Here is a 17,294-nt window from a genome sequence, read left to right on the forward strand (position 1 = left end):
AGATTGGGCTGCTAACTGGAAGGCCAGCCGTTTGAAACCGCCAGCTGCTCTGCATGAGAAAGCTGATACTTTCTACTCCCATGAAGAACGACAATGTTGGAAACCCACAGTGTTTGATGTGTGGGGGGCTGTGAGTTGGAACTGACTGGATAACAGTGAATTTGGGTTTTGAGATTATTAGACACGCAGAGACAATCAATGCAACAGTTTTTAAAAATTATCTTTAATACAAGTGAATAGATTAGAAGATCTGAAATGTTATAAAGCAATATACACAAGGAATAAATAATTTGCACAGGAGAGTCATGTCTACATTACATAACACTGTCTAGTACGGGAATACTTAAAAAGTAAATCCAGTGATGATGGAGAAAGTCCATAAAAATGCTAACCTGTCTTCCCTTGTATGAAATTGTTCAAGTATAAAAATCCAATACAGTGTAAAATAGTATTCAATTTAGTTTAAGAATATAAATCGCAAGTATTGCAGTTTCAGAAGAAAAATGTAAAGCAGCATTTAAAGACTACGTGAGAAGGAGTGTTAGACTAACGAGCTACCCAACAGCAAGAAAAAACAACAAAACCGAAAAAAGATTTCCAACAAGCGATAATCAGAGGCAGGCGCACGAAACTAGAAATACAGCCTGGTTGGGGGGAAAAAAACAAAGCAAAACAATAACACCTACTAGCTAAAATAAACTAAAATGTGTTCATGTAAGAGTACTCTCTTATTACAGTGCAATATGAATTTAAATAAATCCAAGTCAACATCTTTCGTTGAATAGGTTAATATTTAAAATGCTACATCTAGACCTACTAAATAATTTATGCCATGAGATGAATACATAATTTTACAGTGTCACATCTAAAGTTCCTCTCTTTAGAGTGCAGCATAGTAAAACTTAAAAATAAATATTTTAAATAGCGTTACTATTAAGGCACAGTATAAACCACATCATTGCTAATCTTTGAAGAATTGTCATCTCGGTAGCCTTGCTGTCTCATGTCCTGTCTTCGCTAATAAATAGTTTTAAATATGACTCTGAAATAGATTACGAAAAAAGTGTAGAATTATTCCAAAAGGGGAGGGAAAAAAATAACTGCCCTTAAGACAGCTCTTAAGGGTTCAGAAAGAAACCTGCAAACATTGCGTGCCTTTATTCATAAGCCACGAGTCGACACAATAAATAGAAAGAGAAGGCTGTCGTTAGTAGTAAAAGCCTGATCCTATTTCAGAATCAGAATTGCTGACACCAGCAGATACAAGTTTCCCAAAATTGAAACAGGATGGGGAGAGGGATTAAAATGTGACAAGCTCATCAAACAAGCGCAAGTGATGTGTTCTTTCCAGAACTGTGTGTTATTGATTGTCTGTAGAGCTGTTGCCCCCATTATACCCACATCACTTGCTCCACCGTGCCGCACACCCCGAGCGAGGACAGATGAGAGAATCGCTTTGGTGCCTGTCCACCACTTCACCCACGGCCACGCTCCTACGTTGATTGTTCGATGCCCCGGTTTGAGATAGTTAAGAACAGTACCTCCTTACTCAGAAAAGTCCGACAGTGACTGCTGAAATTGACCATCAGTCAATTTGAAATTGCTTTCAAACACGATTTGTCTTTTTAAAAAAATCTATAAGTAATTCAAGCTACATATTGCTCATTCTGCATTCCCTGGTTCAACTAGATTCAAACGTTTTTCTAACTGGTAAAAAGGCAGTTTGCTTCCCTGATGCTATAAAAAGAGCAAAAACTATAAACCCCGTTATAAAAATGAAGTTCCACCGCTACTCCTGCCCTCGTTGCAGATAGGCCTTGTGTTGACTCAGGGTCTCTGGGATAATTTTCCAAACCTGCACCTACTCCCACTCATTCCGACCTCGTTCTCCGAGTATTATTTCCGCTCTGCAGTAGCGTAGCTTCCCCCTCCCCCCTTCTTCTGCTTCTTTTGTTTCTTCTCCCTAAAGCTGTTCAGTCACTGTTAACGCTCTGATTACCGACTCAAAATTGGGAATTTGGGGGGGAAAGGGGGCAAAGGGTGGAGAGGGAGAGAGAACAATTCAACTTTGATCAGATGGCTGGTCTATTGCATTCGGTCTGTTTGCAGCTGCTGAGGCTGATACTGGCCAAAAGCGGCGGCGGCAGCAGCTGCAGCTGCAGCGGCGGCAGCTGTCCCAGGTGCCGCGGCGGTGATTGGCTGCTGGACTGCATAGCCATAGCCCCCAGCGGTGACATATCCTGCAGCAGCTGGGGAGGCTGCGTAGGGGTACTGGTCATAGGCGGCGGCGGCGGCGGCAGCTGCTGCTGCTGCTGAGTATTGTGCATACGCAGCTCCAGTGTAATCAATGTAAGGTGTGGTGGAGGCAGCAGCTGCTGTCGGCTGGACATGCGGAATGACAACTCCAGGCTGCACAAAAGCCTGTGGATAGACATAGTGGGCAGGTATCCTGTTGAAAAACGGAGAACAAAGTCAGGCAGCCATTACTACCGCCTCTCAGCAGCGTTCATTGTCCAGAAAGAAGACAAACTCAAATTTAGTGGTTATTATGAGCATAGGGTTGCCACAATATCTACTTGTGAGCGGTCCATTGAAATTACTCTGACCGTAACCACAGTCAGGCAGCTTATGTTTTTTTTTTTGGGGGGGGGGCGGGAAATTCAAGAACAAAAACACCACAATACCCACCCACCCACCCACCCTCACTTTGATTTTTATTAATAATTATCCAGGGCCATTAAATGCCATCTATCCAAGATTTGGGATAGAAGTCAAGTGCACAAAGAGCGCCATTTTAGCAAATAGGAACGTTCTTTGCAGCGACCACGGGGGTTCCCCATCATCCGTGATCACTCAATTTCATGGGGCCAGTTTGTCAAAACGAGAACCAACTTTGGGCTTCGACCACATATGCTTATTATCATGGCAACCCTACTTGAAATTGCTAGGCAGACTCAGCACACATTAATCTCTCTGCAACCTCAGTCACCCTGATTATAAAAAATAATAAAATAATCACTAAAAAGAAGCAGGCGACAAAAAAAAAGAATGTAAAAGTTCACAAGTGTGGTAAACACAGCAGAATCACACTTCTCAAACGAATTGTAGTGCAGCTCACTCTTATCACAAGGGCTGTGATGGGAAGCTACAGAAATGCTATAACATTCACTGCAGTGATTCCAAAGAGAGGTGTAGCACACTTTTTTTTTTCTTTCTCCTCTGCTTGCCCCTAAATATTCATCAGGACACAGAGGGCCTTCAAACCTGTTTGCCTAGCAGGCAAGTGAGGGCCAGCCAGCTTGTTTATCTCTAATGTCACACAGATAAAAGGATTTGGGGTGGAGGGCACTAGGAGTTTGAGGGAAGAGAACATACTATCTCCCGCATTAATATACACGTAGCTGGCTCATACATGTTTTGTGAACGACAAAACATTGTTATTCATCCTCCATACGGCAGCAGAGATGAGCCTGTTTGTTTTTCCTCTGCCCTAGTCCCAGCTACTGTATCCAAACAATTTGTATTCTAAGGCCCTGCCAGAAGTTCAAAGACAGAGGGGGGGAAAAATCAACTATCTTTTAAAAATGATCTATTCACAGATTGCCGACAAGAACTGATGCCAGAGGCCTTTCTTGACATTGAATCTGTTTAAAAGAAAAATCGCAAAATAAACAAACCAATCAATAAAAAGGAGCCACGTGGTTCAAAGTCTTAACTCTTGCAGGTCTGTCGCACATATTGCAATACTCCTACGGATATTTGATTGATCTTCATCGTTCGGTCAGAAGCCTTCAGGCTTCCTCAAGAATGGCACCCCAGCGCCAGGTGGTTGTGGGCCAAGCGCCCCCTTCCTCTCCCCCCCCAAAACGTCAAGCAAGTGCAATCACAAGGTGACATCTTGCCTGCTGGTGCTCCCAAGACTTTGTTTTGACCTTCCTAGCATTTCACTAAAGACATTCATTAAGAAAGACAACCCCTGGAAAAGATGTATTTATCACCCAGGGCAGCAGGCTCTGCCCTGGTGATGAAAATACACTGCTTTTCACTAGACGAGTGGCTATTTCCCGGTGCCAGGAGAAACCACGTCACCGGGGTGTTTCTGAGGACAGCCCAAGAGATGTTCTTTAGTTGCTTGTCAGAAACCAGACTCTTGGTCGGACACTTGCTCTAACCCTTTCTGCACCCCGGATGGCTGGCTCATTGGAAGCAACAGGTGTGTCTTCAGAAAGCACGGTCCCTGGAGGCTGCCTCAGCCACAGTGTGGGGACCTGGACGAAAGACGGCCTGTGCTCATGCCAGTTTACATGTGGTGATGGACAGCAGGGGCTGCGGCCGGGCTATTTTTGATCCTGTCATGCGACAAGGGTTTCCAGCGAGTAAAATGTCTTTATAAGGCCAAAGGAAAACATCTATCAGCTGCAAAGGCCAGCCAGCAAGAAGCTCACTGATACCATGACATTAACCCTTCCTACTCCCAAAGTCCCACAGAGGCAGGATAAGATTGTATGTTTGTGTGTGTGCACGTGTGACATATGCATAAAATTATAAGTTTACAAGCAGGGTTGCTTATAGCAAATCTTCCTAAACTGGGAAGGTGGGGGAATCCATGATCCCCAAATGGGGTTGAATAACTGAAGGGGGCAAAAGAGTTTTGAATGTGCAAGGCCCACGAGTTAATTCAAAATCGAATGCATAGCCAACCAGAGGCGAAGTTCTCTGTGGAAAAGGGGTCCAGCAGCCTTGGCTTAGAGTCCTCTCATCTCTGCACTGACATTCCACTAAAAGCTCATCTTGCTTTGCGAATGCAAACCACTGGGGGGTGCGGGGGTGCAGTGCAGGGGGTGAGTTTTCCCAGAAGATCAGAATTCTACATGAAGTCCAGCAAGAGTAGCAGGATGGTTTGAAGTCAAATCAGAGCCCAGAGCCCTTTAAGGTTCAGGGAAAAGGAGAACCCAAAAGACTGGGAAGGAGCCTAAAATAGACAGGGAGGGAGGGACGGAGGGAAGCAGAGTGTGACAGAACATTAAGGGTGGCCTTCCGGAATCAGATCCTGTATTAGAAGTCCCTTTAATAGCCCACCGCTGTAACCACCAGTTGCCACTGAGCCAATTATAACTTGTAATGGCCCCTTGAGTATCAGGAAAGAACTGTCCCCGCAGAATTTCCATAGGTTAATTTTTTTTTCAGAAGGAGATCGCTAGGCTTTTCTTCCAAAGGCACGGCAGGGTGGATGGGAAATGCTAAGCTTTTTGTTAGCAGGCAAGCAAGTTAGCAATTTGTACCCCCTGAACCGTCTAAGGAGCATGCTGACAGTTACAAACGGACACACATGCAACGGAGGCAACACCTGAGCTATTTTCAAACAAATCCTTACATTTCCCTTTTTGCCCATCTCTTTCGGTCCCTCGGGACTTCTGAGTTTTGAAACAGCACATTAACTGATTTCCTCTTCTAACCAACTGCACAATTTTGACAGTCTGCCTCTCACTGGCTGGCTCAAAGTAATCCATGGCCCCTCCTATCCTATCAAATTAAATGCGAATTTCTTAAACTTGGACACTCCAGGTCTTTTGTGAGTTTGGCTCCAAACAGCCTTCCAGTGTTCCTTTCTAACTTTCCTTGAGCCTAGGTCAAGGCCAGGCTCTTTTTTATGTCCTGAGCGTGCCAGACTTCCCTAGATGCTCACTTTGGCCCAGCCCACTCTTCATGGTCAGGGATGCCACGTCCACCTGTGGAAATCCAAACCCTACCCACCCCCACTCTTGTGGTGGTTATTAGTTGCCCTCCAATGGAATGGCTTTCAGAAGCAAATGGCCCGGCCTGCTTCTGAGGTGCCTCTGGGTGGGTTTGAACCGTCAATCATTGAATTAGTAGCCTAGTGGATAACCATGCGCACCATCAGGGGATGCCTAGCTCATTGCCGTACTGCTTATGTGTAGGTTTTCAGCAACTTGCTTTTTCCTTTCAGCCTCACCTTTCCCATCTGTGAAACGGGCCTAGCATTTTCCACTTTGAGTTGCTATCGGGCATTTAATCAAACGACCCGAAGCTATTAATATGAACATAGCAGGTTGTGTTCATTTGTTGCCATTGAGTCCATTCCACCTAACTGTGAACCTGTATAAGACAGAGTCGAGCTGCCCGCCAGCCCCGGTTTACTTCCAAGGCTGGTAGAAAATGCTTTTCTTTCTCCTGTGAAGTGGCAGGTGAGTAGAATGTAGAATCATGTGGGAAATGCCTTTAAAACTTCAGTCAGTACACTTTATGTGTTAAACTTGTGTTCGTTGTGTTAACACAGTGCTAGGTGCTATCCTACCTGCTAAGCAGGCAGGGAGGGTTGTTATTAACATTAACGGAACATCTGCTGCATGCCTACTACTGATAAGGGATTTCCATAAATTACGTAATTTCATCCTCACCATTCTTTGACAGAAGGCACTGTGAAGATCTTTTCCATGGGTGGAAAAACAAAAGCAAAAAAACCAACCATAAAAAAATAAACAACTTAAGACACACAAAGGTTAATTAGGAAGTGATGATGGAGTCAATTTTTTTCAGACTCCTGGTCTGCCTGACCTTGAAGGTTGTATTTTCTCTCTGTGTGTCAGGGTGTAGCCCCAAAGGCAGGACTCAATCCAGAGAACTAAGGAACTCCCCTGAGGGCTCTTCAGTGCAGCTTCAGATAATGAAGAGCAGTCCCCTCGGGCTCATCCTCCAGGAAGGCTTCAAGAAGGAGGTCAAAGGTGACCCAGGTGTTGAAGGATGATGGAGCTCATTCAGAGAACCCATTTATTGATAATTACCTACTATATTAGGAGCCCTGGGAAAGGAAGTATCGGGAAACTTCGTGGCATAGTGGTTACTCGTTGGGCTGATCACTGCAAGGTCAGCAGTTGGAAACTACCAGTTGCTCCAAGGGAGAACAAAGAGGCTTCTTCTCCCAAAAAGAGTGTCAGTCTGGGAAACCCACAGGGTTTCTGAGGAAGCCATAGGCTGCCATGAGTGGGCACAGACTACAGGACAGTGAGTTTGGATTGGTTTGGGTGGTGTAGTGACTTGCCCATTGGGCTGCTAAGAATTCAAGCAGAAAACGTGTCTTCCAAACACAATACATTTTAAGATATACTCTTATGTAAATTCACACCTGTTCATTGAGTTACCTCAGAAGTTTCTTGAGACCGACTGAGGTTTGGTCTCAAGATTAGAGAGAAACCTGGGACCACATTTTAAAAAAAACAGTAATTTTTTACTAGAATATCAAATATCTGGGGTAATTCAGAAACGTCCCCAGTGTCTTTATGGAAGCAGCCCTATAGGCTTAAACTAACAATATGTGGTACTCAAAAAACGAATGGAGGCCAAGCAGGTGGGATTTCTTAGGGCCAGACTCGGGTATGAGCACAAGGCTGGAAGGCCCCTCAGAGAGAATGAGGCAGTTTGCTTGTTTTCCTCTGGAACGCGATCTATCTCTAATACAACTATCAGCTTTAAACAGCTTACCAAAACTGTAATCATCGCCATCCCTCATAAAGACCGTGAGTATTGAAAGGTTTCTATCCAACACAGGTGACTGAAAATGTCCGCCTGACAGTTGACTCTGGTTGCGTGTACTTGCCTCACTCTACTTCTTTCTTTTCCAAGGATCCATACAAGACCATCATGGCACATCTGAATGTCTGCGTCTCCCTCTTAAGAAGCCCCTGCCTGCCTCCAGCAGTCTGGTTTCTCTACGTCGAGAGTCATTAACCACTCTGTGTCTTACTCACATTCACTTCACCAGCCTACCCTTTCTTCCTTCCACCTACCCAGCCCATGTGCACTTTCCCCCAACACCCCCAGCACATCTACATTCATGCTTCTCTGAATTCTTCTTGAACTTGAAATGATTCCAAGTGATTTAGCAAGGAATTATCCCTGATAGGTTTGTGTTAAAGTTATTTTTCAAACTATAGTACAGTATCTTCCTTTTGTTGTATATACTATCACAGCACACACACACACAAACACACACACACTCGTGCATGCTAACAATAGTGGTTGACTGATTTTGCTTTCTAACTGTTTCAAAATTATGAGTGTAAAATCACGATGAAGCTCACCATTGCTTCTTAAGAGGTACTCTCTCCTCCCTAATTCTACCTTAAATACAGTAGATTTAAGGGGTTGGCAAATTAGATCAGGGGTTGGCAAACTTTTCAGCTGGAAAAGCCTATCTTGTTCCTCACAACTGTTTAAAAATTATTTGAGAGCTATAAATATATTTTTACAAACAAATGAAACTTTTCAATTATACGTTACAGCCACATGTATAGACTGCAAAAGCCATATATGGCCCGTGATCCGTAGTTTACCAACAGTCCCTAGTCCACAGTTTCCCAAATGTATTTGAGCTCCCTTTTCTGAAAAAAAAGAAAGAAAGAAAATTCTCAGGAACCCCCCTGACATTGAAAACTTTTTAGTTATAAACCCTGTGACAGTTAAATAATCTGGTGTCAGTTTAAGATGAGAGGATTAAGAGTGAAGGGGTGGGGTCTAGCCTGTCAATCCGGTCATAGCCAATGAGGCCTCTGTGTGGGCACGGCCTTCTCCTGAGGATTCTGGGAACTCCTGGATTTCCTCCCTGGAGGCAGGAGAGACACACACTCTCTCTCTCTCCTCACTCCCTTGGGGATGCTCTACTGAAAAGACACATGGCACTAGGCAGCTAGACCCCATGCCCTGGGAACTGGAGAAGCCACGTGGAGACCCCTGCCAGTGCGGAGATGCTTACAATGCCACTGAATCCAATGACTTTCTACCCCTGGCCTGTGATCGTCCTGTATTCAGCGTCATTGTATGTATTTTGTGAGTCTGAAGAGGACTTTCTAGATTGGTATTGGACATATGGGCTAACATCAGACTTATGTGCTTGGATTGGACTGGGTTGGATGCTTTCTTAATGTACAATTACTCTCGATATAAAACTCTTCTCTTATACACATAGGAGTTTCTATGGATTTATTTGCCTAGTCTACCCAGACTAACACAACCTCATAATCCAGGATAAAGTGTGAGTATCTGCTTCTACAGCTCCCATAGACAGTCCAGCACACACACACACCCGCCCCATGGGGCAGTATCATCTACTTTGGGAAACTCTGGTGTATAGACTAATGAGGGAACAGAATCCCACAGAAGTAGTGAGACTATCACTTCACTATTTGGGGTACAGGTCCAGCTTTAATAAAGAAGTTAAACAGCTTTGATAAAAAGTATGTGTCTAGGAAGGCCTTTTCTAATCCTATCAGATAGAAGACTCTCTTCTATGGTTGAAAACACAAAGTAGAAGTTGTCAGTAAAAGTCAGGTCTCTGCATTTTAAAGGTAAGGTTATAAGAAGTCATTTGGGGAAGAATATAGCTTGATGCTTCCAAATCAGAATATTACTACCCTTTTGCTCTCCATTCTTAGACTCAGGACATACATTTTCATAAATACAGACAGGTTCCACCATTCCAGGTTACAAGTATTGAAAGTTAGTTCTTGAACTAGAGGAGAAATTATCACTGAGAATAGAAACACCCCTTGAACAAATAGAACTTAAGAAAAATTTTTAAAAGAACATTTAAAGCTCTAGCATTCAAATTACAGGGATGTTGGTCAGGTAGAACACCGCCAAACTAGACTCTAATGTTCAGAATCCACTTAGGAGGTAGGTGATATCCTACCCATATTATATCTGAATTGGAGGGACATTGGGAGCTCAGGTAAGGAAAGCTGTTAATCACAGGACGCAGAGGTAACTCAGATACATGAGCAGGCTGTTCACCTGGGTTAGCTCCACAAAGTGAGAGAGGTAGTGCTACTCTATCCCCCACGCTGGCTATTGTTAGCGAAATCTGATGAGAGGCATTGAACCTTTAAAGTAGAAGGCCTAAGAGCAGAGCCATATTACAAAAGAAAGAAGTCCATTCTCAGAAAATACCCCAGGGAAACAGAAACGTGAAGAAGACATGCAAGGAGTCTGTGTTCTTATAGAGAGATAGCACACATATTGAGCACTCACTACAAAAGTACGGGTAAGTGCAAGTCACAAGGAACAGCTTAAAAAGCAAGGGGGGGGGGGAGGGAGTTAGGGCCCTTTGCTTCCCATGGCAAAGTCAAAAGTCAACACTCCTCAACACCCTCGCCCAAACCCCAAAACACAAAGAGCCCCTTCCCCGAGGAAAAAGAAAACACTTTCGCTATAGCTCTTTTCAATTAAGTAAGAAAGCACACAGTTTAGCTATCAACACCACTTCATTACTGTAATCAATAAAATAAAGCACACGAGGTCTATTGACTAGTGTGAACAAATAAAATAAGGTCAAATAAAAAACAACACCAACATTCATGCATCATTAATCACCATCTGAGCTTGTGTGTCTGAGTCTACTGGTTACAGAGTTTAATTCCAAACAGAACTATTCCACCTCTTATCACCGTATCCTTCTGATCAGTTAGCTTAACTGTATACGAGCCCTGTCAGGTTAAAAAGAGATAAATACAATTGAGTCAAGTTGAACAGCAGTAATGGTGAAGGGGTGCAATCACCTTGTACACAAATCGTACCTGGTGTTTTTCTTTGGTTAATCAAAAGTTCAAAACATGTCTGGTTGGGAGGCTGTCTACTTGGTCCCATAAAACTTGACTCATCGAAAAATATCTATCGTATCCACAATTAAAGAGACACAAGCATATAGAAATATGTACAACCAGGACAATTTTATGACATGATGTTTTGAGGGTATATACATCACAAAGAGGTAGCTTAACAAATGATTTGACAGCTCTACGGAAATGTTAGGAAGGCCTAGGTCAATGGACTTACCCAAAAGGTCTTTGTATAAGGGCTGGATGAAGCTGTTGAACACCAAAGGCAAAACCTAGCAACAAAACACACCACATTCTCTATTTGAACACGGTCACATTACTGGGACACATAGAGTGCAGTCACTTCCAAAGGTCACCATTTCACTTCAGAAAGAAAACTTGCACTCAGAAAAGTGTGCATAAATATGTATGTGTATGTGTGTACAGTCAGTTTTATAAATGCTACCATTGAGCCCAAATAAGGATTTTAACGGGCTACAATGGAAACTTAAAAAAATAAAAAAGGCGAAGAATTTGCCAAGTTTACTTGACAGACATAGAGAACAGAACAGAGCCCCAAAAGAAAACTAGACCAGGGGAACCTCTGTCGAAATGGAAACAAGCAACAGCAGGATTTGATGATGGAATGGCACGGCACAAATAGTCCTACCACCCTGAACTACAATCTCTAAAAAGCCTCTGCAATCCGGGGCACTGATTTTGGGATGCTTTTGGACAAGGCTCTGGAAGAACCGGGTCGTGCAGCCTATAGTGCTCAAAACTCAGGAAAATAAATTCTCCTGCTCTTCTGCATTCTAGAAACATACATACTGAAGCAGACAATTTGATTATTATTTGTTGATGATGATGATTTGTTGTTGTCGTTAGCTGATTTGGACTCCTGGGGACCCCACGTGTGCAGAGCAGACCTGCTCTACAGGGTTTGTGTGGCTGTGGACTTTTAGAAGGGGATTTACAGGACTGCCTTCGGGAGGTACCACTAGATGGATACGATTCACCAACCTTTGGTTATGGATGAACACTGCCCAAGTATTCCTTATGTCCTATTTAATGCCGTTGAATGTGTGCACATGTTCTCCCTGGACAACCTACCATATCTACTCATGTATAAGCCGAGTTTCTCAACACATTTTAAAAATGTACTTTTTGTGGTAAAATGAGGTGCCTTGGCTGATATTCAGGTTGGCTTATACTAGAATGTATACGGTAGTTTTCTTTTTCTGTCAGTTTCGATGGAAATCTCAAGCTCTTTTCAAAACTTCAGATGGAAGACACTTGAAGAGTCTGTGATCTAATAGGGCCTAGTTGCTCACCCGAGAGAAAATGAGCACACATTTTTAATAGCCAGCCCTTCATCATTTGTAATAAAACAAAGGGCAGTGGAAATATTACATAAGGTCATATTCTCACACAGACAACCATGAAGGCTCCCCTTTGGTGACTAACTGCCACCGAGCTTTGGAGAAAATGATTTCGCATCTGTAAGCGTCCACTGCTTCAAGTGGAACATGAAGGTCCTTGACTAGGGATACTCGCTCGATTTTTCTCCATTGCTGCTATCTGGGGGTTTTATATCAAAGTGTTACCATCTTGATATTAACCCCATCCCCATACTTCCCTTGAGTTGGTGTTCAAGTCAGATTACCTGCTCTGAGTACAGAGGCGAGACTTGTAAGGAACATAACTGGCTACAATTGTCAACTCTGGCCCACATAGTCCACCGGTGAATCATCTACAAGTGGCTAACGGCTAGAAAGTCAAGAGTGGACTATGCATGTACAGATGAGTCAAGTCTCAACCAGGGTGCAGCTGAACTACCCAGACCCTCAGAAGCTATTGTAGCACACTAGAGGACACCCTAGACAGGTTCTTCTTGGGTCCTGAAAACCAGTGTTGGCAGCTTTCATGTATTTTTCACACCTAGTTAGAATAGCTACCTTGTGGCTCAAGTTCCCTAAACACGTCTATAGATTCGAAGGGAGACAATGTTTTGTGAATTAGGAATTCTTCCTGTTCAGAAATGATGGAAGAGGGTGGGCTTCTGGTGTGTGTGTGTGTGTGTGTGTGTGTGTGTGTGTGTGTGTGTGTGTTTGGAGGGGTGCTGGGGGGGGGGCACATGACAGCCATCTCTCACCTGGTTGCATGATCCTGGGCTTTGCTCCCAAGTATGCCAGATTCACGTTGGCCTTTCTGCCATCGATAATGGGGTTGGGATCCTTGCAGGCTCTTTCGGCAGCAGCCCGGTCAGCCATGGTGACCTTAGCAACACATACACACACAGACACACACATACAAAGCTCGAAATTAACCCCTAAAGGAAAAACCAAGACCCAAGCCAGTGAAGTGATGATTCATGGTCAAACTGAAAGATTCTCAAACTTACTTTCTTCTTATTATTTGTCCGTTTCTTTCTTTCTTTCTTTCTTTTTGCTGGCTTTTACTACTTGATCACCTTTCCAGTAACCCCCACCCAACCCGTAAGTCTTCAGGTGCTAGTAGGGCCTAGTTGAGATCTGGAAGCCTGAATTTGCTCTGAGAATGTTTCTAGAGCCTCCCCACTCCCAGACTCCCTTCCCCCACCCCCCAGCTGCCACAGAGCCACTGTTTGCATTAAAGAAAGTCTAGCCTCTTTGCGCCCAGCCACCTGCAAATATATCCCCAAAGACAATAGCTATTGTCCTACTCTGTGGCTGGCTGCTGCTCAGCAGCTGAATTTTCGAGCTCCTATCTCCAGGAAGCTTAAGATGCTCTGTTTTCGGCTCCGCAAAGAGAACCATCTTTTAAAGGACATACCTTGGCAATTATAAAGAAGGGGTTCGGTGGCATGAGGGGAGGGCCTCTTGGGGGTGTTCTTTCTCTGGCCCATCAGGAACGCCAGAAGACACACGCAGTTTTCACAAAGCAACAACTAGAGTAACCGCCAGCCGCCAGCCCAAGAAGCAGGGTTGGGGCCCCTCTCACCCCCACCATCCGCACCCCTAAACCCAAGGGTCATTACTACAATGCCCTTGCACACCAGCTGCGCCCTTCTCCCGACACGGCAATCCCACCCCCACCCCCACTCCGGGGTCCCCTTGGAACCTCCGAAGAAGCAGTTGGTGCTGGCTCTCCCTCCCCTAGCCCAACACACAAAGTTTCAGTTGAGCCCAGAGAAGAAGCGCGCTCACGCCCGCAGGTCCTTCCTGGTCACCCGGTGGGTCCCCTCCCTCCAAACTCCGACTCTGGGGGGCCAAGAAACCCTCCGTTCTTCCCTGGCCCCCGCGCTGGCAATCGTCCCCCTGTGCCCTTTGCTGCCCCCACCCCCATCCGCGCAACTTACAAATCCATAGCCCCGGGACTTGCCCGTCTGCCGGTCGGTGATGACCACCGCCTCCTCGATGTCGCCGAAGACCTCGAAGTATTTGCGCAGGCTGGCGTCGGTGGTGTGGTAGGGCAGCCCCCCGACGAAGATCTTGGTGTACGTGGTGTCCTTCTGCGTCGTGTGCATCTTCGCGCCCGCCCCGCGGCTCGGGCTTGGGCTCGGGCTCGGGCTCGGGCTCGGGCTCCGGCTGCGACTGCGGCTCCGGCAGCGGGTGCGCCTCCTCCTCCGGCTCCGCGTCTCCCGCACCCTTTCGCGGCCGGAGGGAGCCAAGGGCGCGCTCGGGGGCGAGGGCGGCGGCGCGGCGGGGGCGAGCAGCCCGGGGAGGCCGGGGGCGGCGGGCGCTGCGCTGCCGAAGTCGCCAGCAGCCTGGGAGACTTCACTTGGCTCTCTCCTGCCGCCCCCTCTGCCGGTCACGGTCCAAATTCTTTGGATCGTCCGGTTCTGGAGAAGGTGGTAGTGGTTTCCTCTCGCCTAGCTAGCGGGGAGGCCCAAAATGGAAAGAGAGGGTGGTCCTCCCGCGGAGCAGGGGGTGCCCTGAGAGGTAGATTTCTGCGTCCTAGCAATTAGGTGGCGGGGGGGGGGGGCGGGGGGAGGCTCGGCGGGGCGAGCGGCCGCGTGCGGGGACCGGGGGCGGGCGGCGGGGGCCGGCCAGGGGCGCTCCGCTAGGCTCGGGCTCCGGCTCCACTGCTGTCCCTCCCGCCGCGGAAGCTGGAGGATGAGTGCCCAGGGCCGCTCGCCGCCTCTCTGCTCCCTTCCCCCGTGGCCCGGGGGTCGGCGCCTGGCTGGGGAGGGGCCGGGCCGGACGTCAGCGATTGGCCCGGGCCACACCTGGGGCGCCCGGCGCCGCCGCCCCCCAGCTGTTCGGAACAGCTGCTTCTCCCTGGCGGGGCGAGGCGCGGCGCTGGCGGCCAGACTGGGGCTCTGGAGCCGGCGCTGGGGTAGGGCTGGGGACCGTTGGAGGCGGCCTTGCTCTCGGTTGTGCTGTTTCCAAGTGGCCAAAGTCCTGGAGACCACCCCCACCCACCCTGGGTGGCTCCTGCCTGGACCCTAGGAGAGGGGACTGAACTGGAGGGCAGAGGTGCGTCGCTGGGTCTTTGCGCACGGTCTAGGTGGCCACCAGGGCTGGGACCTGTACTGGTCTGCTCACTCAAAGGCTACTTCTAGCCTAGATCTGGGGTTCCAGCAGCCCAGACACAGATACCCAGCTGCATCCTCGGGAGTCTGAAGGAGGACCCCGACCTTTTTGACCCTAAATAGAGGTAGAGCCAGAAGGAAATGCAGGTCTTCTTGCTTGAGTGTGCCTGGGAAAACCAACAGGTTTAATGACTCAGGAACCAGCTAAAGAGGAAACAGGAGACATGGCTGTCTATCAGGTGCCTTCTATTACAAAGCACTAAACGTTAGTACTTCACTGCCACTCTCACCAGACTTGTGAGCCTGCTCAACTTAGTTATTCTGGGTACAGATTTCTGACCATAAGTTACCGCCCCCACCCCACTCCCTGCCCCTCCTAAACAAATAATTTATCTACTTCCTTCTATTTGAATCGCAGGAATCATCTGTTTCATCTGGATGCAATTGTAATACGTGTAATTAAAAAAATATATCAGCTTGTTACATAACCCCTGCTTTCTATCAATAGCTCTTTAAAGCATTTGTAGACAGAAGTCGTGCACCTGAAAGATATATGGGCATGGGTATTTAGCATCGGTGTTTCTGTTTTTAGCAATTTGTAAGAATTGAGAGTACGTTCAATGAGGCCGTAGAATCATCCAGTCATATTGGCAGTCTGAATGAAAATACTGTCATATTGGCAGTCTGGATGAAAACACTCAAGCACTAAGACCTGGATGAAAATTCAAGGGAGCTGAATGTTTTATCCACCACTGTTGACACACTGTCATGAGTGACTGTCAGGCTGCTAGGTTGGCAGTTAGAAACCACCAGTCACTCCACAGGAGAAAGACAAAGCTTTCTGCTCTTGGAGCGAGTAACAGGCCCCGGGTCTGCCCTATCCTGTAGGGTTGCTCTGAGTCGGAGTCAACTGGATGGGTTTGGGCAGTTTAGGTTGATGTTTTTAAGGCGTTTCCATCAGCAATGTGCTCTGACGTCTAGACATATATTGTCCCATAGCCTCACCGTTTATTCCCTTCAAACAGTGAAATATGTTAACCTTTTAAACCCAAACCCGATGCTTTCCTGCTGATTGACTTTCAGTGACCCTACAGGCAGAGGGCAGAGTAGAACTGCCCCCCACCTCCGGGTTTCCAAGGCGGGACATCTTTATGAAAGCAGAACACTTAATCTTTCTCCTACAGAGCTGCTTGTGGGTTTGAACCACCAGCCCTTTGGCTAACAGCTGAGATACTTGAACCACCAGGGTTTGTTGCGAAACCTTTCAGAGAGGCGCATATAGCGAGAGTGCTCCGCGGAGGTAAGACTTCATCTATGATACTTTGGACATGTTGCCAGGAGAGACCAGTCCCTGGAGAAGGACATCATGTTTGGTAAAGGGGAGAGGCGGCAAACAAGAAGAAGGCATTTTTCCCAATGAGATGATGGACACAGTAGCTGCAACAGAGGCTCAGGCACAGGAACGAACAATCGTGGAGATGGCACGGGACTGGTCGGTATTTTGTCTGTTGTGCATAGGGCCACTATGGGTCAGAACTGATTCAATGGCGCCTAACAACAACCACATACTTCAGTTTCTCTTTCCCAGGCCCTTTTGCAGTTAGCCCAATTGGATGAGAGAGGGTATGCACACAAATCATTGTGGATGGAAGCATCCTTGTGCGAAACGTTGAATTCTTTTTGGGGGTGAGCTTGCTGAATTCTGCATAAGAGCGACCCTTTGCGGTCATCTGCTTCTCCAGGTTGAAACTCCCCGTGGAGATGGGCAGAAATAAACCCAAATTCATCTGGAGTTTTTGTCTTTTAAATCCAATTGAAAAACAATACAGGTGAGATGAGAGCCAGAGAGGGACATCATAGACAACAGCCTTTCCTTCTTGTTTAAGAAAAGCACTGGTTCAAAAGGTATGATGAAAGATCATTTTTTTAAAAATGAGAAAAACTAAGCAGTCTGTGAAATGGAGGGGGCGTGTCTTCTCAGATTCACCATCCATCTTGCAGATTCCCTTAAGTCTTTTGGTACTTCCATGACGCTCAGCATCATTTTGTCCCCCTTCTTATTCTGTGAGGAGAAGACTACTGGCAGAAGGACTACTTGTGCTACTGTTCCTCTCTTCCTGCGTGGCCAGGGAGTACTCCAGAGAGGACTGTGATCATATCTGGGAAGG

General features: G+C 46.5%; 1 protein-coding gene across 1 annotated transcript; it reads right to left on the reverse strand.

Annotated features, from left to right (window-relative positions):
• Nucleotides 1-284: 284 nt before the first annotated feature.
• On the reverse strand, nucleotides 285-14,551 carry RBM24 (RNA binding motif protein 24). Its single transcript, XM_075540623.1, has 4 exons — nucleotides 13,951-14,551; nucleotides 12,766-12,889; nucleotides 10,849-10,903; nucleotides 285-2,449 (listed from the first exon to the last, which is right to left on the reverse strand). The coding sequence occupies exons 1-4, from the start codon at nucleotides 14,116-14,118 to the stop codon at nucleotides 2,086-2,088; spliced, it is 711 nt and encodes a 236-aa protein (XP_075396738.1). The 5' UTR covers nucleotides 14,119-14,551; the 3' UTR covers nucleotides 285-2,085.
• Nucleotides 14,552-17,294: the final 2,743 nt, after the last annotated feature.

This window comes from Tenrec ecaudatus, chromosome 1 (assembly GCF_050624435.1).
Source record: "Tenrec ecaudatus isolate mTenEca1 chromosome 1, mTenEca1.hap1, whole genome shotgun sequence".
NCBI lineage: Eukaryota > Metazoa > Chordata > Mammalia > Afrosoricida > Tenrecidae > Tenrec > Tenrec ecaudatus.